Consider the following 27,766-nt stretch of genomic DNA (forward strand, 5'->3'; position numbering starts at 1 on the left):
TTTAATTAAAAAGAACAAATTACACTGACCTGAAGATATTTCGGTAATGGTTAATTGGACCGCTTAATGCTCCAGGCTGAGAAAAAACATAAATATAAGCTTCAAGCTCTTCTGTTGTTAATGGACGTCCTTTCCTTCCAGTGCCAGTGCTGTGACCAGTAAACAGATGCCTCAAAGCCTAATAAGTGGGAAGAGAATAATTAAAACGTTTCAGTTACCTACTAGTAACTCAAGAGTTGGCTTTTGAAAGAGAATGATAGTGTGCAGTGACAGCTTCCGATTTCTGCTCTATCAGCTGGAAGACCTCGTGGGTTTTTTTTTGGTTTTTGTTTTTTTTTGTTTGTTTGCTTTTAGGGCCACATCCGAGACATATGGATGTTCCCAGGCTAGGGGTCCATTCAGAGCTGTTGCTGCTGGCCTACGCCACAGCCACAGCAATGCCAGATCTGAGCCACTTCTGCGACCTACACCACAACAGCTCATGGCAATGCCAGATCCTTAACCCACTGATCGAGGCCAGGGATCAAACCCGTAACCTCATGCTTCCTAGTCGGAGTCGTTTCCACTGCACCGCGACAGGAACTCTGAAGACCTCATGGTTTACAAGCACATTTCATGCATTTCTGCTTTCCCAGCTTTATTCTGATATCCTTCCCTTCGAAACCCCCATGCACACCTCACCCCCATGAAAAGCATCCTGTCTTCTTGGTGTCTGGTCACAAGCCACAAGGCTGAGCTCAAGATCTATCCCTACCCTTAAGTCATCCCAACATCCTACTTACAACAGTTTCTCTGTTTACTGACGGCCAGTCCGCCCCCACCCCCAAAGCTGTCCCAACTTCTTTTTTTTTTTTTTTTTGTCTTTTTGCTATTTCTTTGGGGCCACTCCCACGGCATATGGAGGTTCCCAGGCTAGGGGTCGAATCGGAGCTATAGCCACTAGCCTACACCAGAGCCACAGCAACGCAGGATCTGAGCCGCGTCTGCAATCTACACCACAGCTCACAGCAACGCCGGATCGTTAACCCACTGAGCAAGGGCAGGGACCGAACCCGCAACCTCATGGTTCCTAGTCGGATTCGTTAACCACTGCGCCACGACGGGAACTCCCCAACTTCTTTTAGAGTAACAGACACATTTTACAGCCTGATCCGGTCCGCATCTCTACATACGTGCTTCTGAAACAAAAGGTTAAAGAAACAGCCTTTACACTTAACACAGCATGTACTATTTTTCATTCCATTCTGTTCTACTGTATTTTTAAAAATGGAAATTGCAAGCCACTTTACTAAATTGTAAAGCTTATTTCATGACTCATTAATGGGTCCCCACCGACAATATGGAAAACGCTGTTCCAGGCCAGCACTTCTCAAAGTGCGTGCCTAAACCATCTGTATCAGAGTGAATGGAAATCTTGTTTAAAATGAGACCCCTCAGCCCTAAAACCACACTTGCAAAAATATGAAATGACAGGTGAAGGAGGTGATCCACTGCAACATTATTCTTTGTAATAGAAAAAGAATGGGAACGAACGTCCATCGATGGGGGTTGGCTGAATAAACCATGCGACAGCCACGCGATGGGGTGTCGCATGTTTTAAGGACTCTGAGAAAAGATGCAGACAATCTCTGTGCTGATGATGGAGTCATGTGCAGGGCATATTGTTAAGCGAAAAGAAAGGCGAGTGTGGAAAATCGTGTTTATGGCCTATTACCTTTTGTGTAAGAAGGAGACAAATATATATACAACATATATAAATAAATATATATAACATATATAGTGTTTATGGCATATTACCTTTTGTGTAAGAAGGAAGAGACAAATATATATAACATATAAATAAATATATATAACGTAAATATATATAACATATATAAATAGTGTTTATGGTATATTACCTTTTGTGTAAGGAGACATATATATAATATATATATAAATATAATATATAAATAGTGTTTATAGCATATTACCTTTTGCATAAGAAGGAAGAGACAACTATATATATTATACATATAAAATACATATATATAAAAATAGTGTTTGTAGCATATTACCTTTTGTGTAAGAAGGAGACAAATATACATACACATTTTTTCCATTCCAGGCCAGGGATGGAATCTGCACCACAGCAGAGACCTAGGCCGCTGCAGTGACAAGGCTGGGTCCTTACCCTGCTGCACCACAAGGGAACTCCATACATATTTGCTGATATTTTTGACTTGGAACCATATAAATGTTTTATAAAAAAAAAATCATAGAAGTTAAGTGAAAACGCCTTTGGAAAGGTGAATAACTCATAATTTTTTTTGCCTAAAAAAATGTATGTCCAAATTCTGTCCCATGGAAAGATCTAGAAGCAATGAAAACTCAGTAACAATGGGAGTTTCCGTCATGGCGCAGCAGAAATGAATCCACCTAGGAACCATGAGGTTGAGGTTTGATCCCTGGCCTCACTCAGTGGGTTAAGGATCTGGTGCTGCTGTGGGCTGTGGTGTAGGTCGCATACGGGGCTCAGATCCCACTTTACTGTGGTGTACGCCGGCAGCTATAGCTCTGATTCAACCCTCAGCCTGGGAACCTCCACATGCTGTTAGTGCAGCCCTAAAAAGCAAAACAAAACAAAACAAAAAAACCCTCAGTAACAATGATCACCTCGACACCCAGCTTGTGGTGTCTAAATACCATTTCCTAGTAACAGGAGCTGGAATTCCTTCAATAAATGACTAATTCCAGATCTGGAACAAGAAGTAAAACATGAACCTAGGACATTAAAGAAGCAAGCTATCACTCACTGAAGGGCTTATGCCAGGAGGACACGGGAGCCAACGTGAATTTGTTCACATGTGATAATTAGGGCATCAAAGAGAATAATGATTGATACATATCAAGTTTTTTTTTTAATCATGAGCTCATAAAATTATATATATACACAAATACCTAATTGGAGGTTTCTAGGGCACCAACTCATTGGTTGTTTATAAACGGAAATAATGAAGCATTTATCTTATCATTCTTGTGAGAACTGTATTTCTTTTTTTTTGTTTGTCTTTTTGCCTTTTCTAGGGCCACACTCACAGCATATGGAGGTTCCCAGGCTAGGGGTCTAATCGGAGCTGTAGCCGCCAGTCTACACCACAGCTACAGCAATGCCAGATCCGAGCTGTGTCTGTGACCTACACCACAGCTCACGGCAACGCCAGATCCTGAACCCACTGAGCAAGGGCAGGGACCGAACCCGCAACCTCATGGTTCCTAGTCGGATTCATTAACCACTGAGCCATGATGGGAACTCCAAGAGAACTATATTTCTTTAGAGAAGAATTCCAGTTAATAAAGGCAGAAAGAATAATAAAACTAGAAAATCACTATTTTTCTAAAGAAATAATGAACGTAGGCAATGATGATCAAGGTATGCTAAAATTATTTGTTGCAAGGTTGCTAGGAAATTTGGCTAGGCTGACAATTTGTGAGCCCACTGGGTGGTGTTAGCGTTACTGGTTAGTGTTAGCATTACTGGTTGGTGTTAGCATTACTAAAACTGGGACAACTAGACACTATGTGCTTCCCTGATGTGATGCGTTAGGACATACACAGCACTACCTATAAAACATTCCTGTCGAATTAAACCTCAGTCTAATCAAGCCTCTAGATCAGCGGCACTGATGAAGTAGGAGAGACAAGGGTTAGAGGAACAAGTTAAATAACAGCATGATAAAGCAGTTAGTCCAGTCCAAAATGTGGACCACTCCTCAGGACAAATGACCAATCTCTTCATTAAAAACAAACAAAAAAAAAAGATGTTAAAAAAAGAACACAATTTCATAGATTTTTTTTTTCTGTCTTTTCTGTTCCACGACGGGAACTCCTTTCATAGATTTTAAAAGCCATAACAACAACAAAATAGTAGACCAGTGAGTAACCTTGGTCTACTACGAAAAGCCATACAACAAATGTTTAGACCTTGTTTGGTTCCTGATTCAAAAGTATATAAAGACAGTTGAAATGGGAGCTCTCACTGTGGCTCAGCAGGTTCCAAATCTGACTAGTATCCATGAGGATGCGGGTTCGATCCCTGGCCTTGATCAGTGGGTTAAGGATCCAGAGTTGCTGTGAGCTGCGGTGTAGGACACAGATGTGCCTCAGATCCCAGGTTGCTGTGGCTGCCGCACAGGCCAGTAGCTGCAGCTCCGGTTTGATCCCTAGCCTGGGAACTTCCATGTGCTGCAGATGCAGCCCTAAAAAGCAAAAAAAAAAAAAAAAAAAAAAGACAGCTGAGACAGTTAAGGGAATTTGAATGGGCACTGAATGATATTGAGCAGTCATTAATTTGAATGGGCATTGAATGATATTAAGCAGTCGTCATTCATTTTGTTAGGTTTGATAATGGCCTTGCAGTTATGTTTTTAAAAGGTCCTTATCTGTCAAATAAGAACATCTATATATGTATATGAATATCTGTATATGTATATGAAGAAGTATTTCTAGGTAAATTAATATTTTATCTCTTTTTAGCCTCCTAAATATCTAACCACCATGTTGGACAAACAAGAAGCAACCAATTAACTTTGAAGAAAGAGATGACACCTGTGACTCCTGGTGTCAGTGTGTATGATACATCAGTACTGCCATGCTTAACTTTGTTCTGGAGTATTTGTTAACGCACTTCCAAGGGCTTCTGCTCCTGCCATTGTCAAACATTCTCACTTGGCATTCATATTCCCTCATCTCCCCATGGAATGTTCTCTAGAAAGAGGTATGCTTACAGGCGCACAAGCTGTCACAAAAAAATTGAATTAACGGGTGGGCCCTCAAATATATAGAGACTGTAAAAATAAGTAAGCCTGCAGATAAAGCCTTAGGAACACTTATTAATGTTTAGCATTTGTCTGGGTTTTCTTCCTTAAGGATGGATTTTAATTTCAAATATTTTTATTAATAATAAGACATTATTTGTTTGACTTACCTTTTGTTGGCATGGGAGGAAATGCTTAACACAGTGAATAGCACATAACAGATGTACAATAAATGACGATTTAAAACAAATCAGAACAACATAAACAGGACTGGTTTTGTTGGGGTTTTTTGTTTGTTTTTAGTGCTTCAGTCTATCTTTATTTTTATTGTTTTATGGCCACACCTGAAGCATATGGAAGTTCCCCAGCCAGGGACTGAATCTGAGCTGGAGCTTTGACCTAGGCAGCCACTGTGGCAATGCCAGATCCTTTAACCCACTGTGCTGGGCTGGGGATTGAATCCATGCCTCTACAGTGATCTGAGCTGCTGCAGTTAAAAGTTTTTTCTTTTTTTTTTCTTTTTTTTGCTTTTTAGGGCTGAACCCGTGGCATATGGAGGTTCCCAGGCTAGGGGTCGAAATGGACCTGCAGCTGCTGGCCTATACCACAGCCACAGCAACATGGGATCCTTAACCCACTGAGCGGAGGCCAGGGATCAAACCTGTATCCTCATGGATCCTAATCAGGTTCATTAACCGCTGAGCCACAAGGGGAACAGATTGCTCCACAGTGGGAATTCCTCTTTCTTTTAACTTCCTAATTTTGTCATCCTTTTGGGTACCAGTCTTTCTTTTTTAATTGAAGTATGATCGACTTCTATAACATTACATTCGTTTTAAGTGTACAACATAATGATTCAATGTTTGTAAACACCACAAAATGATCACAACATAAGATCACAGACAAAAATCTGGTTAACAACCATCACTACATTTGACTTACCTTGAAATCATTTATGGAGAACATAAATTCTGGAAACCACGGTATTTGGAAGAAGTAATAATAGCTCGATTTGAATAGCTGGGCAGGGTGTCGTAAAATATATTCTGAAATTAAAATGTTGTGTTAGGCCTTATCCAAGGAATATGAATTACTTACTATTGAAATAACTTCTTTTTAAGGTAATTTCACCTTTGAGATGATTCAATAAAAGAATCTACAAATAAGACTTCTGTGTACTTCTCCTTGGAACAATTTCTGTGTTCTTTTGACTATTTCTGGTATTGTAAACCCTTTAAATAAAACAGCACTTTAGGAGTTCCCGTCGTGGCTCAGTGGTTAACGAATCCGACTAGGGACCATGAGGTTGCGGGTTCGATCCCTGGCCTTGCTCAGTGGGTTAAGGATCCAGCATTGCCGTGAGCTGTGGTGTAGGTCGCAGACGCGGCTCGGATCTGGTGTTGCTGTGGCTCTGGTGTAGGCGTCTGATTCAACGCCTAGCCTGGGAACCTCCATATGCCATGGGAGTGGCCCAAGGAAATGGCAAAAAGACAAATAAATAAATAAATAAAATGGCACTTTACATAAAAAGAAAACTTTATGAAATGTTGACTCAGAAAGGAACAGAAAACTCAAAAAATACTGCCTTTTTTGCAATATCATTATCAGCAACCTAATGCTTTTCCTAAAGATACAGGGGAAGTAATTTTCTGTTGTTTGAAAATTTTTTCCTCACAGGCTGATTTAAATATCTTATCCTTTCGGCCTCAACAGAAAGTAAGCATTTTCTTTAAATTCATTCATGTATCTCGAAAATCCCTTCATTCAATGAATCTTTAAATATCCAGTGTGTGAGGGGATTTAGCAGTGAACAAGAAACAAGTTCCCATTCATGAGGAACTTACATAAGAAGTAAGTAGTGAATACTTAAAAGACCACTTTATTTTATTTTATTTTTTTTGTCTTTTTGCTATTTCTTGGGCCGCTCCTGCGGCATATGGAGATTCCTAGGCTAGGGGTCTAATCGGAGCTGTAGCCACTGACCTACGCCAGGGCCACAGCAACGCGGGATCCGAGCCGCGTCTGCAACCTACACCACAGCTCACGGCAACGCCGGATCCTTCACCCACTGAGCAAGGCCAGGGATCGAACCCGCAACCTCATGGTTCCTAGTCGGATTCGTTAACCATTGCGCCACGACGGGAACTCCAAAAGACCACTTTAGATAGCAAACATACCATAAAGAAAATAAAACAAGGTAATTTGATTGAAAAGAATTGTTGGGGAGTTCCTACTGTGGCACAGCAGATTTATGATCTCGAGTTGCCTCCGTGGCAGCGCAGGTTCAGCCCCAGCCCAGGGGAGTGGATTACGGATCTGGTGTTGCTTTAGCTGTGGCTCAGATGCAGGCACTGGCCCAGGAACTTCCATAGGTCACAAGGGTAGCTGAAAAAGAACAGAAGCAAAAGAAAAAGGAGTCACGGCTGGTGGTGTGGAGAGACTGTAACTTCGCAGAGGTGGCAGAATGGGCTTCTCTGGGGATGAAGGATGAGTCTTGAATGCAAAGAGTATCAAGGAACAGAAAGTAGGTCCTGGGCTTGGCACACTCAGGAAGCAGAAAGAAGGCCAGCGTGGCTGCAGTGCCGTGAACGGGGAGGGGGAACAGTATGTGATGAGTCAGAAAGAAAAAGCAGAAACCCAGTCATGTAAGGCCAGAATAATAAAGATTGTGAGTGCTTTGGGAAGACACGGAGGTTTTAAACTCGGGAGTAACAGAATCATGCACAGTAAATGTGCATACTTGTTATATATCACGCACTGTACTTTAATTTTCCTTGCTTTACAGTTGGGTTTTTTCTTCTTCTTTCTTGTTTTTTTGTTTCTGTTTTTTCTTTTTAGGGCCACACCTGTGGCATATGGAAGTTTCCAGCCTAGGGTCCAACTGGAGCTGCAGGTGCTGGCCTACACCACCGTCACAGCAACTCTGGATCCCAGCCGTGTCTGCAACCTATACCGCAGCTCACAGAAATGCTGGATCCTTAACCCACTGAGCGAGGCCAGGGATGGAACCCAAATCCTCGTGCATACTAGTCTAGTTTGTTACCGCTGAGCCACAATGGTAACGCATTCTTTTTTTTTAATGGCCGCGCCTGAAGCCTGTGGAAGTTCCTGGGCCAGGGACTGAATCCAAGCCACACCAGATCCTTTAACCCACTGCCCTGGGCTATGGATCAAACCTGCACCTCCACAGCGACTCAAGCGGTTGGAGTTGTATTCCTGCTTTCTTTCTTTTTGCTTTTTAGGGCCACACCTGAGGCATATGGATGTTCCCAGGCTAAGGGGTGGAATCAGAGCTCCAGCTGTCAGCTTACACCACAGCTCATGCAATGCCGGATCCCCGACCCACTGAGCCAGGCCAGGGATCGAAACTGAATCCTCATGGATACCAGTCGGATCCGTTTCCACTGCGCCACAACGGGAACTCCTGCAGTTGGACTCCTAGCCCACTATGCCATGGTGGCAGGAACTCCTTCTTTCTGATTTTGTAACTCTATTCAGCATAGTTGGAGATTGTAGGATTATAATTCTCAGGTAAGCAGAGCACTGTTGGATGCTGTACTTCCTGGGAAGTCATCATTGAATAAGCCCTGAATTAAGAGACAGCAAAACCATTAAGGGAAAATACAGTTATGAATTGAACCAGACCTGGGTTGAACCTGTTACTGATAAGCTAGTTCCGGAAATATCCAAGGATCTTCTTACTGAATTGACCAATTACATTTTGTCCATATAGCAGCACCACTCAAATAACATTTACCCTAGGGCCCCGCCTGATCAATTGAGCAAGCATGTAGCACAACTTCTCCTGCCTAATGCAACTGAGAGAAACATCATGAACCTCAGCTTGATATCTGAATCCTAAGCATCCGTCCTTTTACCTCAAAGGAGAAGGAACATTGGATATATATCTAAAATTAAACTTTTGTACAATATTTATGTACATTGTATATATGTATGTTCCCTTTCTTCCTCCCCTATTTTAATTTTGAGAAAGAAATAGAAATACGTTGCTCTGAATTTTTTGTTCCCTAGAGAGCTGCTGTGGGTTGTAACAGTACTTAGGCTCAGAAAATTTGACAAGGGTAGTTAAAGAGGATAAAATTATAATTTTTGTCAAAGCCAAATAAAAATGTGCCAAGCCATTGTTCAGGGTTTTTTTGTTTTTTTGTTTTTTTGTTTTTTTAATCATGCTTAAGATTTTAAGAGTTTCCTTTATAGCAGAGATTCTTAAAACATAGTCCATGTGCGGAGTTTCCATCGTGGCTCAGCGGTAAGGAACTCAACTAGTATCCATGAGCATGCAGGTTCGATTCCTGGCCTCGCTCAGTGGGTTAAGGATCCAGCATTGCTGTGAACTGTGGTGTGCTAGGGCTGTGGTGTAGGCCGGTGGCTACAGCTCCGATTCAATCCCTAGCCTGGGAATCTCCATATGCCTCTGGTGTGGCCCTTAAAAAACAAACAAACAAACAAACATAGTCCATGTGGACTCCTGAGGCCCCAAGACCCTTTTAAAGAATCCAGATGGTCAAACTATTTCAAAACAGTACTATTAGCTCTTCTCATTTTGTTGACATTTGCACTGATGGCACAAAAGCAACAGAAGATAAAGCCATGGCTGGCAGAGCATAAACCAAGGCAGTGGCACAGTGGCACAATCCCAACAGTCATTGCAGTCTTCACACCACACTCTTGCTAGAAACCAATAAATACAGACATGCATGAAATTAAATGCTAGTTTCACTTAAGAATGTCTGTGATGGAGTTCCCATCGTGGCTTAGTGGTTAATGAATCTGACTAGGAACCAAGAGGTTGCGGGTTCGATCCCTGGCCTTGCTCAGTGGGTTAAGGATCCAGCGTTGCTGTGAGCTATGGTATAGGTTGAAGTCGCAGCTTGGATCCTGCGTTGCTGTGGCTCTGGTGTAGGCCAGTAGCTGTAGCTCCGATTGGATCCCTAGCCTGGGAACCTCCACATGCCACAAGAGTGGCCCAAAAAATGGCAAAAAGACAAGAAAAAAAAAAAAAAAGAAGAATGTCTGTGATGGAATAGCAAAAATGAATAATTTTATTGAATTTCTACCTTTGTGTCTTTTTAACATTGTGGTGAAATAGAAAGTACACATATTTTCTATTTGAAATGATTTTTCTATTGAAAACAACAATTGCCTTGAGGAAAGGCACTTCTGCAGTTGTTTGAGAAGTTTAATTGACTGCATTTTTTTTTTTTTTCTTTTTGCCATTTCTTCAGCCGCTCCTTCGGCATATGGAGGTTCCCAGGAGAGGGCTCGAATTGGAGCTGTAGCTGCTGGCCTACACCAGAGCCACAGCAACACGGGATCCGAGCCTCGTCTGCGATTTACACCACAGCTCCACCACAACGCTGGATCCTTAACCCACTGAGCAAGGCCAGGGATCAAACCCATAACCTCATGGTTCCTAGTCAGATTCGTTAACCACTGAGCCACAACAGGAACTCCAAATTGGTTGCATTTTTAATGGAACACCATTTTTACTTGAAAGTATGATAAACAAACAAACAGAAAATCCGTCAGAACTGGATATTTAGTGGATAATCTCTTGAAAATGAACAAAGCCACTTGAAGGAACACAGTCAACAGTGTTTGCTGCCAATGGTAAAGTCCAAACTTTTGAATGAAAATTAGAATTTTGGAAACTTGTGTCTGCCACCGTGAGCTTGACAGCTTTGCAACCTTTAGAGGCTTTCTGGATGAAATTAGGGTGTATTAATGAATGCAATTCTTTGACATCATATAATGAAATGTGTCAACTTATGGACTATTTGCATAATAACTCAATGAGCCAATATTTTCCAATGCACGGTGATGCAAAATCATGCATAGGTTTAAAAACATCCATAGTGCTAGATAGACTGATGGATTTTAATGTAACAGAGTACAAAAAGTTCATTAATATGACATCAGATTCCACACTGTTACTAACCTTTAAGCAACCACCAATTTTTGAGTTTGGTGTGGTATTAAAGAATATCCACTGTTATCTGAAAAGGCTATTAAAACACTCCTCCCTTTTCCAATTACAAATCTGTGCGAGGCCAGATTTCTTCATATACTTCAAATATTTGCAACAGATTGAATGTAGAAGCAGATCTGAGAATTCAGCTGTCTTCTATTAAGCCGAAAATTAAAGAGGTTTGCAAAAATGTAAAACCATGACATTCTTCTAACTAAAATTTTGTTTTGGAAGATGTAGCTAGTTTTCAGTCCAATGTTATTTATGTTAACATGTCCTTGATTTATTACTTAAAAAAATGAATTAATACATAAACATTTTAAATTTTCTCATTTTCAATTTCCAATACTGTGAACGTTTATAGGTATAACCCATATAGACAAAAGCTCATTGGGGTCTTTAACAATTTTTGAGAGTATAAAGGAGACCAAAAATTTGAAAAGTGATGCTTTAAAGAATGCTGCCACTCCTGACAGCCAAAGCAGTCAAGCAAGAGGAAATTTATTTCTAGGCTGTCAAGATGCATTACTGTTCAAGTAATGTTACTGCATTTTCCCCTTTAATCAAGTTAGCACTAAAATGTTTTCTTTTCTTTTTTTTTTTTGGACTTTTTAGGGCCACACCTGTAGCACATGGAGGTTCCCAGGCTAGGGGTCCAATGAGAGCTGAAGCCATTGGCCCATGCCACAACCACAGCAACGCCCGATCCGAGCCTCATCTGCAACCTACACCACAGCTCACGGCAATGCCAGATCCTTAACCCACTGAGCAAGGCCAGGGATTGAACCCTCGTCCTCACAGATACTAGTCAGGTTTATTAACCACTGAGCCAGGATGGGAACTCCCTAAAATATTTTCTAAAAAGAAATAAAATTATGCAAGCAAATATAAAGCTACACTTCCTTTGACTCTTCAGGAATATTTAAAGCCAGGGTATGTGACATTATCCTGTGCTAATAGCATATTTTAGTCATTTAGTTTTAAAAATACTATGTTAATCAAATTTTGCTGGTTTTGATCCAAAAGGATCCATGACAGTAGTAAGTTCTCATGTTACCAAAGCTGTTTCAGTGGAAATTGAAACTCACCTGTAAATACATTTGGATGAGGGAAGTTAAGAACAATAAGCTTCATTACCATTTCGGGGTAACAGATGGCTATCAGCCAAGCAATCATGCCCCCCCAGTCATGGCCAATAAGAACACATTTGCTGTACCCTGTAATTGAGAAATGAATGCTGGCATCATTGCAAAGAAACAGGTGGGTGCATCATTACCTCACATAAAATCAGGATGCTTTGCAAACTCATCCTTCTACTCTCCTACCTGATTTATGCACTTTGCTCAGATACTCAGTGTGGTATTTCCAAAACCTGCATGTCTTTTTTTTTAATTTTTAAATGACTTTTATTTTTTTCATTAGAGTTAGTTTACACAAAACCTATATGTCTGAATCACCTAGGACAGTTTTTTAGAAAATTTGAGATGCCCAGGGTCCATTCTAGACCTAGAGATTCAGAATCTCTCTCAGAAATTTATATTAAAAAAAAAATCTGAAATTAGGCAGCTCTGCTCTGGTCACATAAACCTGAATTTGGAAAACCATGGTAAAGACTATATATAATTGGGTCATAAGCAAGATTACATTATTGATTTGACTACAAAATTGCATGGTAACAAATTTAGGCCCAGTCTGACTGAATGACCAAGAAATATGAATGAAACATGGCTGTTGGAAATCAGTTATCGCTGAGTCTATTTTATTATAATCACACTAAATTAAAATACTGCATTGGCACCTCCAAGCCTCATCCATTTTTTTTCTCCTCTAAGAATACTGGCCGGATGTATGCTCTCATTAGATTATTGAAGAAATGGGTCTTTAATTTGATTTCATGGGTTTCTCATGATGCTGGCTCTATTTTTTAAATTTCATTTCATTTAAATTTTAAATTTATTATTATTATTACTTTTTGCTTTTTAGGGCTGCACCCACGGCATTTGGAAGTTTCCAGGCTAGGGGTCGAATGGGAGCTACAGCTGCCGACCTATGCCACAGCCACAGCAACACAGGATCCTTAACCCACGAAGCGAGGCCAGGGATTGAACCCACATCCTCATGGATGCTCATAGGGTTCCTTACCACTGAGCCACACCGGGAACTCCTGCTGGCACTATTAACATACCAATGGCAGCAGCTGGGTTTTAGTCAAAAGAGATGTAGTGGATCAGATTATTGCTAAAATATAACTTCACCTTCCTTCTCCCCACTGTCTTAGAGGGCTTATCCTTTGCTGCTCCTTTACTGTGAGCCCTGGCAATATGATTTCCCCAGGAGCTTCCCCCAGGTAGCTACTCCCCTTTAGCTGGGATCCAGCCCCACTCACAGTGAGAAGCCAGTCCCAGCTGGACCTGTAGCCTGCGGCAACGACCCAAGGGATCCAGTCTAGTCTACAGTTGAGCTGCCGATCTAGGAGCACAGGAATAAAGGCCTGTGGCTGTTCGCCACTGCATTGGGGGTGGTTTGTTACACAGTATTATTGTGGCACTAGCGGATCAATACAGGAAAGATTATGCAAGTGTTTCTGCATCTGACAACATGTATGTATTTATTATTATTTTTTTTTTTCCCCTGCTGTGCCCACGGCACACAGAAGTTCCTGGGCCAGGGATCCAACACACCACAGCAGTGACCCAAGCCTCTGTAGTGATGCTGGATTCTCATCCGATGCACCACAGGAGAAGTCCTTCCATGACTGTTTCGGTGTGAGTTCTGAAAACTTAAATTTTCCGAGAACAAGAATCAAATTTCTAATAGTTCTGTAAATAATAAATAGTATACATTAAGTCAATTTTTTAAAACAAATTTCAAGAGTCACTTTTGACCGGCAGACTGAATAGTTACTTTGGATGTATTATTTTAAATTCTCTCTATAAATATTTGGAGCTATATATGCCAAGGTGACAGGATCCAGATTAACAGCTCAGGGTGATGGAAAGGCACCCTCCCCAGAAACGAGGTTGGCAAGTCACAATTTGCTGCGTGTTAGTCCCTCAGAAAGAGTTAGTACCTTCTTTTTTTTTGAACTTACCTAAAAAGTCTAAAATATCCTTTATATCTGTAATTAGACAGTCCAATTTGTAATTCTCGCGATGAAGGGGAGCATCTGTTTCTCCGTAGCCTCTTAAATCCAGTGCTACAACCCTATAGTTGCTTTTAAATTCCCTCAGCTGGTAACGCCAAGAATACCTGCAGGAAATAAGAAGCGTTAAAAATACCACAGTATCCAATACAAAGAATAACATTAGAGATTTTTTCTAAACGGAAAATGGTAAGAAACTTATTTTTGGAGAAAGGTCATACAGCTGGGTGCAGGCAGGAAAGAAAAAGACCTGTATGAGAAGAAAGTACTGACATTCTTTATTAAAACTGTATTCTTTTACCTTTTTTTTTTTTTTAACCAGCTCCAGTGGGAGTGTTAACAAAGGGTCAGGATTTAAGGAAACTACAAAGTATCAGATACGAAGACTTTGAGAAATGTACTTAAGAAGTCGATTTTCTAAGCTTTTCTTAAATAATGAATCTGCACCTACAAATGCCTTTCTATACAGAATCATTTGCTCGTCTCAAAAAATTTTGCGAGATGGAAATATAGTTTCCTAAAAGGGAGATTTTACTCACCTTACTCCACTGTCAAATAGGACTCCATTTTTTTTTTTAAGGAATAACAACAGTTTATTCATGGATGAAAACGTCCGATGATTTAAAAAATGACCATCACTGAGAGAATGCAATAAAACTACTTAAGATACACCTCTGCTTGCTAAAACAAAATTCTTCTGGGGACAAGATCCTGAATCATGAGTACAAGCAAGTGTGAATTAAAAATATTTAAGCGACTGCTAATAAGTATTAATTTGGGGGTGATGAAAATGCTCTAAAATTAGATGGTGGTGATGACTGCAATATTCTGTGAAAATATCAAAAATGACTGTACACTTTGAAAGGGTGGATTGTATGGCCTGTGAATTATATTTCCATAAAACTTTCAATAAAAACTTGCATGTGGAGTTCCCGTCGTGGCGCAGTGGTTAACGAATCCGACTAGGAACCATGAGGTCGCGGGTTCGGTCCCTGCCCTTGCTCAGTGGGTTAATGATCCGGCGTTGCCGTGAGCTGTGGTGTAGGTTGCAGACGCGGCTCGGATCCCGCGTTGCTGTGGCTGTGGTGTAGGCCGGTGGCTGCAGCTCCGATTCGACCCCTAGCCTGGGAACCTCCATATGCCGAGGAAGCGGCCCAAGAAATAGCAACAACAACAACAACAACAACAACAACAACAACAACAAAAAAGACAAAAGACAAAAAAAAAAAAAACAAAAAACTTGCATGTATGCATAGAAATGTATCTGGAATGATATGCACCAAATGTGTGTGATTTTAGGTGATTTGTAGCTTTTATACATTGCTTGGATTTAAAAATAAAGACCATCAATACATTTAAAAAAAATATTTAACAACCGGGGAGGTATAAATTAGGAGCTTGGCATTAACAGATACACCCTCCTCTGTATAAAATAAACAACAAGGATCTGTTGTATAGCATCTTGTCATAACCTATAATGGAAAAGAATCTGAAAAAAAATGTATAACTGAGTCACTCTGCTGTACACCTGAAATGATAAAATCTGCAAACTGTGCTTCAATTTAAAAAAAGAAAAAACCTATGGGGGCGGGGGAAACATTAATCAACCAAAATGTCCCGGGTGCTGACCAACTAGAATGGCCATAGGGACGACCAGGTTCTGGAAGGCTCTACTGGGCCAGGTATTCCCCCAGGGCTTGATAATACAACTGCAGAATTAATTGAAATACAGGGATCCATGCTATTTTCTTCCATTATCAAATGGAAAAAAAAAAAAAAAAAAGACATGGATTTTTCCAAGTGACTCACCATGTTATGAAACTCAAAATATGCATTAAAAAAGAAAAAGAGCTTCTGCATGCACATCTGTTCATGGAAGCACAGTGTACCATTACCTGACCCAGGCCAAAGGGGAGATCCGCAGTCGGAAAGATTTTTAGGATGCAGTGGTGAGTGACAGCGGGGCCTGGGATCAATACACCAAGAGTGCAAGGGGGCTGCAGTGCGGGGCGACTCAGAGCAAGGAGGACAATGAAGCAAATCCACCACCTTGCTCACATCCGCAGACAGGTTACCAGGGAGGGTATCAGACACACACACCTGGAATTGCGAATGGATACAGAATCTTTGATCTGTACGAGGATATGTGTGGTTTATAAAAATCTGCAAAACATTACCAATTAAGGTGGATGTGGAAACGTTAACAAAACACATCCTTCTGAGCAAAGCCATAGCAATCTTGATAGTCTTGCCTCGGGGTTGTAATAAACAAATGAAGCAGTTTGACTCCTCAAAGATACTCATCTGTCCAGCCTTCTGACTTTTTTATTTTCTCCTAGCCATACTTAAAATTTTGAATTGATGGTTTTATGTCTTTCCAACTGCAGCCCAGCTCTTCCCTCTTTTAAATCCCTCGTGCTCTGTCAATGAAGTGAGGTAGACTTAACCTCTTAAATATTTATTGAAACACTTTTCCCGCCTATCCCTGCTATCACCACCTCCATTTAGGCAGCAGCCTGTCGACTGCTCTAACAGCCCCGATTTCATCTCCCTTGGCTCCATCTTCTACAAAACCAGAGTGATGAAGCAAAAACATAAACCCTCTCGTGTCATTTCCCCGCTTAATGTCTCTTTTCTCTTTTGTCTTTCTTTTCTCTTTGTCAGAAATGTTTTTTTAAAAAACATTGCCTCCTGGAGTTCCCGTCGTGGCACAGTGGAAACAAATCTGACTAGGAACCATGAGGATATGGGTTCGATCCCTGGCCTCACTCAGTGGGTGAAGGATCCAGCGTTGCTGTGCCTGTAGCTCGGATCTGGTGTTGCTGTGCCTGTGGTGTAGGCCAGCAGCAACAGCTCCAATTGGATCCCTAGCCTGGGAACCTCCATATGCCCCAGGTGCGGCCCTAAAAAAAAAAAAGACAAAATAAAATAAATAAAAATATTGCCTCCCAATATTTGTAGGGCCCCCGAACTTGAGTCCAGGAAATAATTGCTCTGTTCTTCTTCGGAAAATAAAACCTATTGTTTTCTTTTTACGGCTGCACCTGTGGCACATGGACGTTCCTGCTGAGCCCCCCATGGGAACTCCCACTTAAGGTCTCTCCTTGACTCTCTATTGCTTACAACGTGACGCCCGAGCATGTTATTCTGGCAGACAAAACCTCCACGATTTGACCTGCCTAATCGTCCTGCCCGACTACTTCACACTCCCTGGCACTTGCTATATAATAAAGCCAGCGAGCATCTCTACCAGTCTTATTACACGCCGGGCACAATTCTAAGTGCTTTACACATGGTGATGCTGATCTTCAAAACGGGACTATGGAGGAGGCTCTATCATTATCCCCATTTTAGAGATGAAGAAACAGAGACACAGACTGGCTCGTGGATGTGCTGAAGGTCAGAGAGGTAGCAAATGGCAGGCTTAGGATGCAAAGGCAGGTGGTCTTGCCTGAGGACCCCTGCTCTGCTGCCTCGGTGGCACTGAGCTGCTTGCAGTGAATAAACACGAGTTTTACTTCTCGCATCTCTGGATGGCTTTGCTTATATATTTTCCTTTGTTGGCAAGGTCATCCCTCTCCAGCACCCCCTCCCCACAGTCCCTGTCCTTCATGCGTCATTGACCTCTTCACGCTAGGAGACCCCCCCCAGCTCACTTCTTCACAGGGTTGCGGGGGGGTGGGGAGAGGTCCTCTACTCTCTCTCACTGTGTGCACACCCTACCAGGTCCTTCATCAGACCCTCAGCCCACTGCACTGGGCTGGGGATCAAACCCGAGCCGCCTCAGAGATGACACCGGATCCCGAACCCTCTGTGCCACAGATGCTCGCTATTCTGCCAGACGGTCTGGTGGAATAACAGGTGCTCAATAAAGATCTGCTAAGTGAAACAGTGACCAAGTGAGAGCCCTGAATCATGATAGCGCTAGAGGTACCCGTTATTCAAGAAAATTCTGCCCCAGTTCAAACCTTGAGACAATGACAACTGAAGCGCCCAGATTCCTATTGGAGAATTTACATTCAGTTTCTATTTAAACGTGTATTGTTTTCATGTCTTCAGGATGTGTGTCTTCATTTAATTAGAGACTTCAGGGTAGAAATATGACTCAGAATAAAGTGTATAATCCTGTAACATTTTACATTTAATGTATGAGAGATTATGCAGACATACTATCTGCATATTTCATTATCTTGTTAGTAATTTAAATGGCCTTACAAATAAATTCAACTATTGCTGTGATCAATGAGTGGAGCCAAATAATGTCTTAAACATTTCTAAGAATGTTTAAGGGTTGTGACGACTTAATAAATGACAAAATAATTTTTAATGTACTCTTCCTAGAGTTCATAAATAAAGCATGTGTCTATTTACACTTTGCACTGAAAAAGAAACCTCCCCAGTGGTTGGGTGATGGGAATATCATTCCCACAAATGCAACAAAAACCACCACCTTGATACAGAAACGAAGCATTATAAAATCAGTAGTCCCTGACCAAAATCACAAATAAACAAAATTAGCTCTTTTCATCCATGTTGCCCCCACTGCCGGCCCCCCACCCCCATAGCTTTAGGTAACAGCAGAGGACACTTCAGCCAAAAGCAACCTCTTTCTCAGTTGATCATTCTTGACATAGCTCCTGGTTTACCAGGCTAGCCTCTTTCAGATATAGAATATCCTCTTTCTCTTCCCAACAGAGAAAGAGTGGCAGCCCTCAGCCTCTGTGCTCAGCTGTATGTATGAAAAGCCATCACTTGCCTCAGCGCTTGAGTAATGACTGCATCCACTACAGCTGCTGTATTGCCTGCATCAGCTCAATATATTTTTAAAAGCAATGCAAACTGAGGTGGAGAGAGAAAGGAAGAAAAATCGTCTCTGACAAACAGCCTTATTTTGGGCTAATTGAACTAAAGGTCTCGTACATGTCTATTTTGTTTGATGTTTCCTTTATTTTTAAGAAAGGAGACATCGGATTTTATTGTTTCTGTGTAATATCTAATAGTATGTATTAAATGTCACCCCAATTCTCCACAGCTTTCTTAGTTAATGATGATAAATGCAAATAATACCTTGCATTTGTATAGTGCTTTTCGGCTTAAAAAGCACTTTTATACACATTGTCAATTTGTAATGATTTCATTTTCACTGTATCAAATAATCTTACCTACTTGATCTATACAAACAAGCTTACAATTTCATGAGTATCAGTCAAAATTTCATTAGTAGAGGAACAGTATTTATCTTTTTGCCTTTTCTAGGACCGCTCCCGCGGCATAGGGAAGTCCCCAGGCTAGGGGTCCAATCGGAGCTGCAGCCGCCGGCCTACACCACAGCCACAGCCACACCAGACCTGAGCCGCGTCTGTGACCTACACCACAGCTCACGGCAATGCCAGATCCTTAACCCACTGAGCAAGGCCAGGGATCGAACGTGCAACCTCATGGTTCCTAGTCGGATTCGTCAACCACCGAGCCGCGAGGGGAACTCCAGGAATAGTATTTAAAATTGAAAACTGAAATTGTAAATTGCAATTGGTTTGAAATGCCAGACGTAAGGTTTTCTTTGGTCTTTAAAGAGGGGAGCAGTGCAAGGCAAGGAGCTTTTGGAAACAGAGAAGGGAAAGCCCAAGACAGCCTTGAAATGGCTTAACCAAAAGAGCTTTATTCTAAATTCTGATTTGAATTGACTTTTTCCTGAGCGGAGCACCTGAATGGAATTGCCTAGGTTGTATAACAAGTGACAGTGGTAATTTGGAAGGCATGGCAAGGGTGCGTGTCGACATAGAGGTCTTGGTTTAGGGTCTGACACACTCAGAGACAAGTCTGAGTACCAGCGAGCTCCGTGTAGTCGCTCTAGCACTCTCCCTGACCAACCGGGCAGCTTCCAGATTAAAGGCTAGCAAGGCTCAGGGAAGACAATTGGTTCTATGTGAGCAACTGCGTGATCAGGTTTGCTGTTGTTTAAAATTACAGCAAGCGGAGTTCCCATCGTGGCGCAGTGGTTAACGAATCCGACTAGGAACAATGAGGTTGCGGGTTCGATCCCTGCCCTTGCTCAGTGGGTTAAGGCTCCTGCGTTGCCCCGTGAGCTGTGGTGTAGGTCACAGACACGGCTCGGATCCCGCGTTACTGTGGCTCTGGTGTAGGCTGGCGGCTACAGCTCCGATTCAACCCCTAGCCTGGGAACCTCCATATGCCGCGGGAGCGGCCCAAGAAATGGCAAAAAGACAAAAAAAAAAAAAAATAAAATAAAATAAAATTACAGCAAGCTTCTTGCTGGAGTAACAAACAGTCCATTTGGTGAAGAGAAGGGGCCTCGGTCCCCTGATCTGTATATATTTCCTCACGTATGCTCCTCAGAAAAAAAAATATCTCTAGGAGTTTTCTCAAAACTAAACCCTTCCTCTCAATGATCAGATCCCTTTTGGACACAGCCAAGACTTGACTTTGCCGGACAGAATGGGTCTGATGTCCAGCGACCAGGGCCGGCCTGGGCCCCTCCGAAGCTGTCTCATCCACTGAAGATTCTAGGACATGGACAAGAAACACAGGTGCTTCTGTTTTGCAAAAGGGATCTTGTGAAGACTAAATAATGGGACATTGCTGTGAAAATGAGCAAAAGCATCATTTCTTAAAATACGACAGAGAGCATCTACTGTCCTACATTAAATGGGTATTACTGCTATTTTCGGGGACTCCTCAAAACAATGATTAAGCGGTTGAAGTGGTGACCATTTCATCTTTATCTTTGTATAGATTGTTCCACATGGAAAGAAATGAAGCACCAGGAGGAAAAAGAGCATAGACATGTATTGGGTTTGGTTTGATGCATTGAGAGAGAATAGCCTTTAAGTCTTTTTCTTGTAAAAAGTTAAAAGTTATTTTTATTTTTTTTGTCTTTTGTCCTTTTAGGGCTGCACCTGCGGCATATGGTGGTTCCCAGGCCCGGGGTCTAATCGGAGCTGTTGCTGCTGGCCTACGCCAGAGCCACAGCAACGCCAGATCCGAGCCGTGTCTGCGACCTACACCACAGCTCACCGCAATGTCGGATCCTTAACCCACGAAGCAAGGCTAGGGATCAAACCCGCAACCTCATGGTTCCTAGTCGGATTCATTTCTGCTGTACCACGATGGGAACTCCTCCAAAAGTTAAAAGTTAAATATCGGGAGTTCCCTTGTGGCTCAGTGGGTTAAGGAGGAGGCATCACTGCTGTGGTTCTGGTCACAGCTATGGTGCGGGTTTGACCCCCCCGGCTGGGGAACTTCTGCATGCTGCGGGCATGACCATCATTACATATTTCTCACTTCATTTTGAGTTCTAGAGATTCTGTGTCATCCAAAGTCCTGATTTCAAAAGGATCTAGCTCTGAAAGAGGTGTTACCTTCATATACTTTAGCAATACTGTGCCAGTGAAAGGCTTTTTCTAATAAATGCACTGAGAGCTGGCACATGGAGCTCCCCCGTGGAATGAAGGAAGAAAATGCACATTGATGGGGTACTTAGGGGCCATGAGAAAGGCCTTGAGTGTATTTTGACTCTCTGTATCCTCACGAGTCCGCCGGGTTCCTGGGGATGACTGCTCAGAGTCCATCAACTGGCTGAGGCAGTTAGTTCGTGCCTGAGCCAGAATCAACTGCCCATGTTACTTTATGCAGATGCGACTAATGCTTCAGACTGACACTTTATTTGTGAGCCAATCATGTCACAGACCTTTTCCTTCGGAAAAAGGAGGAGCTAGATGGGTTTTTGCCATCCCCCATTCTTTTCTTCAATGCCTGATACTTCCTAGCGCACTGGTACGCTCAGTGCATTTATTAATAAATTCCCTCTCACTTGTAAAGTATTAACTAAAGTGTATTCAGCTAATATCTCTTTCTGAGCTAGATGCTTTTTATTTTTTCGTCTTTTTGCCATTTCTTGGGGCACTCCCCTGGCATATGGAGGTTCCCAGGCAAGGGGTTGAATTGGAGCTGTAGCCACCGGCCTACACCAGAGCCACAGCAAAGCAGGATCCAAGCCTCGTCTGCGATCTACACCACAGCTCACGGCAACGCCAGATCCTTAACCCACTGAGCAAGGCCAGGGATTGAACCCGCAACCTCATGGTTCCTAGTCGGATTCGTTAACCACAGAGCCATGACGGGAACTCCTGAGCTGGATGCTTTTTAAATCAGGGCTTTGGCTGACACAAAATCCTTTAAAAATCTAGAGGAAGAGAGGAACAGACAATGATGGAATTCCAGGTGTTAAGAGCGATAATAAGGGAGAAATCTGGGGACAAGTCATTATCCCAGAACTTTAAAAACATACCACCTATTTTACATTGGAATCAGTTCAGAGAATACGTCTTTTTTTTTTTTTTTTTTTTGTCCCTTTAGCCGTCTCAAGATCATAGCCCTGAGCTACCAAAAATCTGATCTTCTTTTTACCACCAGACCATCTTTTTTTTTTTAAATGATTTTTATTTTTTCCATTATAGTTGGTTTACAGCGTTCTGTCAATTTTCTACTGTATAGCAAAGTGACCCAATCACATATACATATATATATATATACATTCTTTTTCTCACATTATCCTCCATCAGGCTCCATCACAAGTGACTAGATCTAGTTCCCAGTGCTATTCAGCCACCAGACCATCTTTTAAAAATAAATCTTTTTTGTTTTGTTTTGCTTTTTGGCTTTGCCCATGGCATACAGAAGTTCCCAGGCTACGAACTGAACCCACAGAAGTGACCTGAGCCACTGCAAGGTCAATGCCAGATTCCTAACCTGCTGTGTCACAGGAAGCTCCAAAACGATAGCCATTTTTTTAAAAAGTTTAATCATATGTTATTTTTATCTGCACTAATTTTGGTCTGTGGGGTTCAAGGAAGAAGAGAACATTTGCTCATAGGTAACCAATAACTGTGTATTTTGACTATAGGTTTTCTTTTCAACATGAAATATTTGGGTCCATAATCTGTCCTTCCATCATCTGAGCCTGTTACCACGTGCACAGGAAGGAGTTCTTTTTCAGTTTCCACGAGTCCTCTTTTCCCTCGGCCTTTCCCTCACCCTCAGCCTCACCAGAAGCTGCCAGGTAACAGCACTCTAAATTCTTTGATTTCTTTCAAAGCTCCTTTTCCATCCAATGTTGCATTTTGTCCACAGTAAGCACTCTTTTGTAATTGACTATTTCAGAAGTTGGAAACACTAAAAGACACTTCTTTTAATTCTCAAAAAAAAAAATAAATTTAGGATGATAATATGCATATTTCTTTAAAACAAAAGGAACAGCCGTCCTGTGACTGAGGAACATTTAGGCACAACTTAAGCCAGCACCTGATCATAGAGTAGGGTCTATTAAAAGTCATTATACAACTACAGATGTGATAAATTCATTTGAGTAATAAAAATTTTTTTAAATTAAAAAAAAGTCATTACAAGAAAATGACACTATGATAAGCCCAGTCTTTCGAAAAGGTTAGTTGGTAAGTTTACCAGAATTCTGGAAATCCGTGGAGGAGCAGCATAAGTGGTTTGCCTCTTTCTCCAGCAGCAACATAGTGAAATCTTAACCCTGAATCCTGCAGAAGGAAATAGAGGGCATGAAATTGATGTTTTGGGTTGACTATCAACGTAGTACATTTAGTAAAACTCGCTGGCATTATTTTTAACACCAAAAAATAAAATAAGCATTATTCATTTTCAAAAGAAAAGATACTCATGATTCATCACCAGGGGAAATCGACAGATTTGCTTTTGTTGACATTCCCCTTAGAGTATCTTCCTTTCTCCTTCTTCTTCTCGGGTCCATTTATGTATTCTGAGCTTCTGAAACAATGTCACAATTTTCTGAGCCATGCGTCCCATCTCATCTCATTCAGATTCTGCAGGATCTGTATACAATGCGGATCGGCATCTGTAGTCCTGCCGCATTTACCCCCTCCTCATGTACTTTGCTCAAGCTTGCTCGTCAAGAGCTGCGCCATCGCTTATATAATTCACACCTCCTTTCCTTATTTTTAGTTCTCTCCTTCCCACATTATTATTTTAAGTAGCGAGTTGCATGTACAATCTCCCTGGCTGCCTGCTCCTCACGCCACGCCCGCGTGTCCCTAACAGCCGCATGCGCAGAGCGCTCAAGCCTTCACTGCCCATGCGCGAGACAAGGCTGCCCAAGGAAGACAAAGAAATCAAACCAAACCAAACCAAACCAAACCAAACCAAACCAAACATCCATGGGACGGAGACCGGAGAACAGCAAATCCAAAGCAAACCCAAGCGAGGAAAGTGGAGGAAAAAGCAGGTGGAAAAACAAAACCTCAGAAGGAAACGAGGAAAGAAACCAAGAACCAACACCAGATAAACCAAGCAATTGGGTTTTCAGGTGTGAAAAAAAAATCATAAAGGTCATTTTTGCAGAGTTAGAAACTGAGGTCCAGAGATGTTAACACAGGTCCTAAACGTGACTGGGAGCTGGGCTGTGGCTAGAACCTCCGTTTCGTCCTACCTCCCAGGACAGTGCTCTTTCTGCTCCTTGGTTCGACGTCTCTAGGGAAACTCTCTACGTGGCCAGAGGCAGAAGGAGGGCATTGTGAGGGATTCCAGATGATTCTTACACTGCTTTTCCTTCTCAGGTTGGATGAAGCTAACTCTGACTTTCCCCCTAACTGCAGAATGCCTTTCTGGAAGTCCAATAACTTCTTTTATTGGTGGTGAGTCAGGGAAGATGAAATACTGTGGATGCTTGGCTGGATTTCGTGAACAAATACTTTCTACCTCACTTACTGTGTGCCAGGGGCTGTTCTAAGTGTTTTCGTTTTGCTTTGCTTATGTGTCTTTACAAATATTAGCTCATTTACTAATTCTCATGTCAACTCCAGGCTGAAGAAGGGTAAGACAGGCAAGCCCTTTGGCCTTCTGAATGCCATCTGCTGGGCAATCTAGCTCCTACTAGGAATCCCAAACCTGGTGACAAAAATATTCCTTCATGTAGGCTGTTTTTGAAAAGCCTGTGAGTCAGACTGTCGGTGCATCATAAGAAGCCATCTCCCTTCACCACCTGGAGCCTCAGGAAATAGAATACCCGTGGGCTGTAAGAATGCTTAGGACAAGCATGGACAATTAACGAGTCTGCATGCAGAGTTGACATTTACTTTTTATGCCATTCCTTTTGTCTCTGGCGTCAAAAAGCAGCCTCCTTCGCTGCTTTACATTAGGGTACACTAATGTACCCTATTTACTTACTGTTTCATGCTGCTTGGGTCATCTGTGAGTGCTCCGTTCTGCAGATCGGAACAAACTCCTGATTTCCAATGACTTACTCTACTCACGGTTAACAGTCTCTAAAATGTGGGCAAGGGCAGCCCCCGAGTCAGTAGGGCGCCACCAGGAACAATTCGCTATAGCTTATCTGAGCTCTAAAGGGCAAAAAGGTGACAGGAGACAGGAGCTTTCCCAAGCAGTAGGAGAGGGAGCAGAATTATTCTGGGTTGTGGCGGTGGAGGAGGGCTCAGTAACATAACAGGACCCTGATTGTAAGAGAAACTCCACATAACTCTCTCTCACACACACACCATCGGGGACCAGAGAGACACCCAATCCCTCTCCCTACCCCGCCAGCCCCCCTCGTCCCTCCGGCACCCCCCGTCCCCCGGTCCCTTCCCCGTCCCCGCCGCGCGCCCTGGGAGCCCCGGGGACACTAGGGGACGCTGGGCCGGGCGTCCAGCAAGGAGCCCCCGGACGCCCTCCGCCTCGCAAAGCCTCGCCATAGGGCCTGGCCCGCGCCCGCCTTCACCTTGATGCGCACGTAGCAGTGGGTGCCCAGCGAGGGGTCGTTCAAGCCCGCGGGAGGGTGGTCCCGGGCGGCCCGCCGGAAGGTCTGCGTGGGTCCCGTGCCGATGCTCCACAAAAGTTTGAGCAGGTAGAAGGAGGCGCAGAGCCCGCAGTAGCCGTAGACCAGGGACCAGAAGAGCAGGGACCGGATGGCGACCAGCAGGCGGGGCAGGCGATCCCGCAGCGGGGCCATCGGGCGGCGGCGGCGGCTGCGCTTTCGCGGCGCGGGGGCCGCGGCGCGCACTGCGGCTCCGGAGCGAGACGAGCGCGGCGGCGGCGGCGGCGCGTCAGGCCCGCCAGCCGCTCCGCGGGCTCCGGCTCCGCGCACACCTCCCCGCGGGGGCCCCCGGCGGCCGCGCCCCACCCGGGCCGGAGTCACAGCCCCGGCGCCGCTGCCTCCGCGCCGCGGGGCTCCGCCCGGGTCCAGGCGGCGGTGGCGACCCGGCCTCCCGCCGCAGCGCGCGAAGCCCCGCTGCAACACGGCCGACCCGGGCGGAAACGAAGGTGAGACGCTCCGCGTCCATCCCAGGTTCTTTGGAAGGAAGAGCTGCTCACAGTGACCGGTGTTCAAATCCTCCCGTTCCCCCCCCCCCCGCCCCGTTAGGCCTTTTTCTGGATCACGGATTTATGGGGCGCGTGGAGGGCGCGTGCCTGACAGACATCATTCGTTTCTTTCTTTCTTTTTTTAATAAGCAAGAAATAGATTATTACACAGGACCAGGCGAGGAGGCTCTGCCCAAACATCATTTCTTTATTCATTCCCAACAGTCTTCTGAGGGTGTTGATATCCTCCAGCTGGGTCCAGAGTCATCCATCTGCCCCGCCAGCGATCTGTGGTTCTAAAATCAAGCTTCTGGAAACCCCTGGTCTTTTTTTTTTCTGTCCCTCTGAGTTTTTCCTTTGCAAGAATATTGTACAGATAGAATCACGTGTGTGTAAGAATATTGTACATATAGAATCACGTGTGTGCAACCTCTGGTTTCTGGCTTCTTTCACTTGGCACAATACATCTGAGATTCAACTGCACTGTTAACGTGTATTGTTTCTCTATTTATTGCTTAGAGCTTTGGTGAATGGATATATGATCGGTGTTTAGGGAACAGTCCCCAGTTGAGGGATATTTGAATTTTTCCAGTTTTTGGTGGTTATGAATGAAACTACTCATGTAAAGTTTTTAATGTGAACGTAAGTTTTCATTTCACTTGAGCAAATATTTAGAAGTGGGATTGTTGGATCAGGTCGGAAGTGTGCATTTAACTTTATGGGAAACGGCCAAACAAGTTTCCAGAGTGGCTGCAATTTTGAATTTGCACTAGTAATGTGTAATAAGAGTTATGGTTAGGTCATATTCTTGCAAGCACTTAGTGCTGTCAAAAAAAAAAAAAAAAAAAAAACCCGGAGTTCCCATAGTGGCGCAGTGGTTAACGAATCCGACTAGGAACCACGAGGTTGCGGGTTCGGTCCCTGCCCTTGCTCAGTGGGTTAACGATCCGGCGTTGCCGTGAGCTGTGGTGTAGGTCGCAGACGCGGCTCGGATCCCGCGTTGCTGTGGCTCTGGCGTAGGCCGGTGGCTACAGCTCCGATTAGACCCCTAGCCTGGGAACCTCCATATGCCGTGAGAATGGCCCCAAAGAAATAGCAAAAAGACAAAAAAAAAAAAAATCCTAATTTTACCCATTCTAAGAGTTGTATAAGTGATATCTCATTGAAATTTTAATTCACATTTCCCTAATGACTAATAATGTTGGGCATCTGTATGCACTTGTGTGCCACCTGAATATATTCTTCTTTGACAAAGCATCTGTCAAAATCTTTCACTGAGATTCTTTAAAAAATTGGGTTGCTTTTTTCCTTACTGTTGAGTTTGGGAGTTCTTTGTATATTTTCAGTACAAAACCTTTATCACACATCTTGTGATTTGCAAATATTCTCCCAGTCTTCCTTTTCATTCTTAGGGTCTTCTGAGGAGCGGAATTTTCTTAATTTGATGTCATCCAATTTATCACTTTTTTCTTTTATATGCAG

General features: G+C 43.0%; 1 protein-coding gene across 2 annotated transcripts in view; it reads right to left on the bottom strand.

Annotated features, from left to right (window-relative positions):
* Window positions 1-26,036, bottom strand: part of EPHX4 (epoxide hydrolase 4) — a 31,264-nt gene extending 5,228 nt beyond the window's left edge. The window contains exons 1-6 of one of the 2 annotated variants that reach the window (XM_021090246.2): window positions 25,704-26,036; window positions 23,405-23,490; window positions 13,874-14,031; window positions 11,871-11,999; window positions 5,736-5,839; window positions 30-178 (exon numbers count right to left, since the gene is read on the bottom strand). In XM_021090246.2, coding sequence (XP_020945905.1) covers window positions 30-178; window positions 5,736-5,839; window positions 11,871-11,999; window positions 13,874-14,031; window positions 23,405-23,490; window positions 25,704-25,934 — 857 coding nt within the window. In that variant the 5' untranslated portion in view covers window positions 25,935-26,036. Of the gene's footprint in view, window positions 1-29; window positions 179-5,735; window positions 5,840-11,870; window positions 12,000-13,873; window positions 14,032-15,819; window positions 16,025-23,404; window positions 23,491-25,703 lie in introns of those variants that run through there. The other variant, XM_085021302.1, reaches the window with a different exon arrangement.
* Between the last annotated feature and the right edge of the window lie 1,730 nt (window positions 26,037-27,766).

This window comes from Sus scrofa, chromosome 4, assembly GCF_054392235.1.
Source record: "Sus scrofa isolate SSC_HxYL_T2T_F1_AM1 chromosome 4, Sscrofa_HxYL_maternal_Yorkshire_Landrace_v2.0, whole genome shotgun sequence".
Classification (NCBI taxonomy): Eukaryota; Metazoa; Chordata; class Mammalia; order Artiodactyla; family Suidae; genus Sus; species Sus scrofa.